This window comes from Orycteropus afer, unplaced genomic scaffold (genome assembly GCF_000298275.1).
Source record: "Orycteropus afer afer isolate SDZICR_OR568_19922 unplaced genomic scaffold, OryAfe1.0 scaffold00056, whole genome shotgun sequence".
NCBI classification, from domain to species: Eukaryota; Metazoa; Chordata; class Mammalia; order Tubulidentata; family Orycteropodidae; genus Orycteropus; species Orycteropus afer.
In genome coordinates, this window is record NW_006921643.1 from 7,840,357 (window position 1) to 7,842,776 (window position 2,420).

Consider the following 2,420-nt stretch of genomic DNA (forward strand, 5'->3'; position numbering starts at 1 on the left):
GGGGGTGAAATAACAGCTCCAGAGTCACCAGGTAAAGGAGGGGCAGGGGGAATGCTATCACTGCTGGGTACAGGAGAGACTACAAGAACTGCTGCAGCAGAAAGAGAAGCCATTTCTTTCTTGGCATCTTCCAATTCCTTTGACAGTTTGGCAACCTAAAGAAGAAAGTATCAAGCACATCTCAATCTACTTTAGGGACTCCTGAGGTCTGAAGGAAACCAAGAAATTACTTAATCCAAACCTCTCATTTTATACATAAAGGGACTGAAAAGAAGTCAACAGAGATTAGATGATTCACCTAATGTCACAATGGTATCTAGTAACAGAGCTAAAACTAGAATTCAGGCCTTGAAGTGTTTAGTTCATCTTGCTTTGCGTTAAAAAGACAATTTCAACCTTTATATCAAATGTTCCCTAAATATGTAAACCAAAACCAAACTAAACCCATTGCTGCCGTCAATTCCAACTCACAGCAATCTATAGGTCAGAGCAGAACTGCCCCATAGGGTTTCCAGGGCTGTAAATCCTTATGGAAGCAGACTGCCTCATGTTTCTTCCACGAAGTGGCTGGTGGGTTCTGTATTAGATGGTCCTCAGTGGGAGCCCTAACTCCTTTGAGACTTAACATAAGTTTCAGATGCCATTTGAGTTCTTTCTGACCATTAAACCAGCATTATGGCCATGTACAGACAAGTTCTAGGAAAAAACTAGGGAGGAGCAGTATGCCTTCAGGAAGAGTGAAAATAGATTATATTCTCTCACACACAAAAAAAGAAGTTTTGGTAGCTCGGTGCCTAAGGCATCCTGTAATAGTATAGATAGATTAGAATTTCTGAGAGATGAATATGTGTTCTAACCTGAGTTCCATATTAATCTTGTTCAATTTAAACATTACTTTATTCTGCTTATCACGTAAGAATCCTGCCCTTGCGATCACCTTCCTAAGATCATAAAACCAAGGCAGGAACAGCTCACAGGACACGGCAATTGCATTCCTCAGATCCTGAGACTAAGGATGGGGCACTGAAAAAGAAATAACTCAAATATAAATTTACTGCTTAGATGGCATTTCATGATAACAGGCCATTCTTGAGATGTCAAAACTGGTGTCAACCAGTTTTGAAACTTGTGCATCCCTGCCTGCCTTTACCACCTGATGAACTAAGATAGCTGATCCAAGATGAGACCAAGACTCAAACCAAGAGCAAACAGCAGAATACACCTGCGCAGGTCACAACATCCATGTTGGAACACACAGAGTCCATCTTAGAAAGAGACTCATGTGCACCTAGCCTGGAGGAAGTTGAGGTCTATCTCAGGAATTTATCACAACCTTGTTCTGCTTCCTGACTCTCACAAAACAGTCAGGATTTGATGAATACCTGCCTGCATAAGGTCTTCTAAAATCATGTACCCATAGCCTGAAAAACTACTATAAAAACCCTTAGCCCAAGAGTGGATGACCAAACTATGGTACATACATATAATGGAATGCAGTGCAGCACTAAAGAATAATGTAGCGTCTGCAAAACACCAAATAATATGGATGAACTTGGAGGACATTATGCTGAGTGAAATAAGTCAATCACAGAAGGACAAATATAGTTCATGGTTGTAGAGGGACAAGGAAAGGTTTATATATGGAAGGAAACTTTCTTTGTTGGTTGCCAGGGATGGGAGGGGAGGAGAGAGGAGGGAACACTGTAAAAAAAAAAAAAAAAAAAGCACTGACCCCTGTCACTTTGTTGTTATGTGCTATCGAGTCAAACCCAACTCATAGCTACCCCTCCTTGGGTTTCTGAAGCAGTATCACTATGGAAGTAGATTGCTCCATCTTCCTAGTTTTGTGTATTTCACTGTACATAAATTATATTTCAATAAAATGCATTTAAAAAAAACCACCCCTAGCCTGCAAGGACCAGGGAGACACACATGGTGTTACCTCTGGCCCTGTGTATTTCCACCTTCCAAGGTTACTATCCTCTTATTAAACTTGTCTCTTAGCTACAGCTGACTTTCTAGTCATTATTCCAGAACTCAGCCTATGACAATCTGACTGCTAACTAGAAGGTTGGTGTTTCAAACCCACTAGTCACTCCACAGAAGCAAGACTGGGCAATCTACTTCTGTAAAGATTTACTGCCTCAGAAGGAAACCCAATGAGGGTCACTGGTTTGGTTTGTTTGTGGTTTCTCACAGAGAACTAGGGAACTTGCCTGAGAGTGTCATTTTCTAATTTAAATTAAGGTTGGGGTCTTGGTATTATTTGACAGCCACTGTGTGACTAAGACTCAGGCTGCAAAGGAGTTGAACATTTACCTGAGGTAGATATACTCCTTGGAGAGAACAATCATGGGAGAAAGAAGGGCTGTTTATTCACAGAGAGACAGCTCAGGGGCAGGGGTACATGGACGGATGGA

The 2,420-nt window shown here is 41.3% G+C and overlaps 1 protein-coding gene across 1 annotated transcript in view; it reads right to left on the reverse strand.

Annotated features, from left to right (window-relative positions):
• DIAPH1 (diaphanous related formin 1) overlaps positions 1-2,420 on the reverse strand; it is a 166,866-nt gene that overhangs the window by 94,313 nt on the left and 70,133 nt on the right. Inside the window, exon 16 of the mRNA XM_042780699.1 lies at positions 6-155. Coding sequence (XP_042636633.1) covers positions 6-155 — 150 coding nt within the window. The remainder of the gene's footprint in view (positions 1-5; positions 156-2,420) is intronic.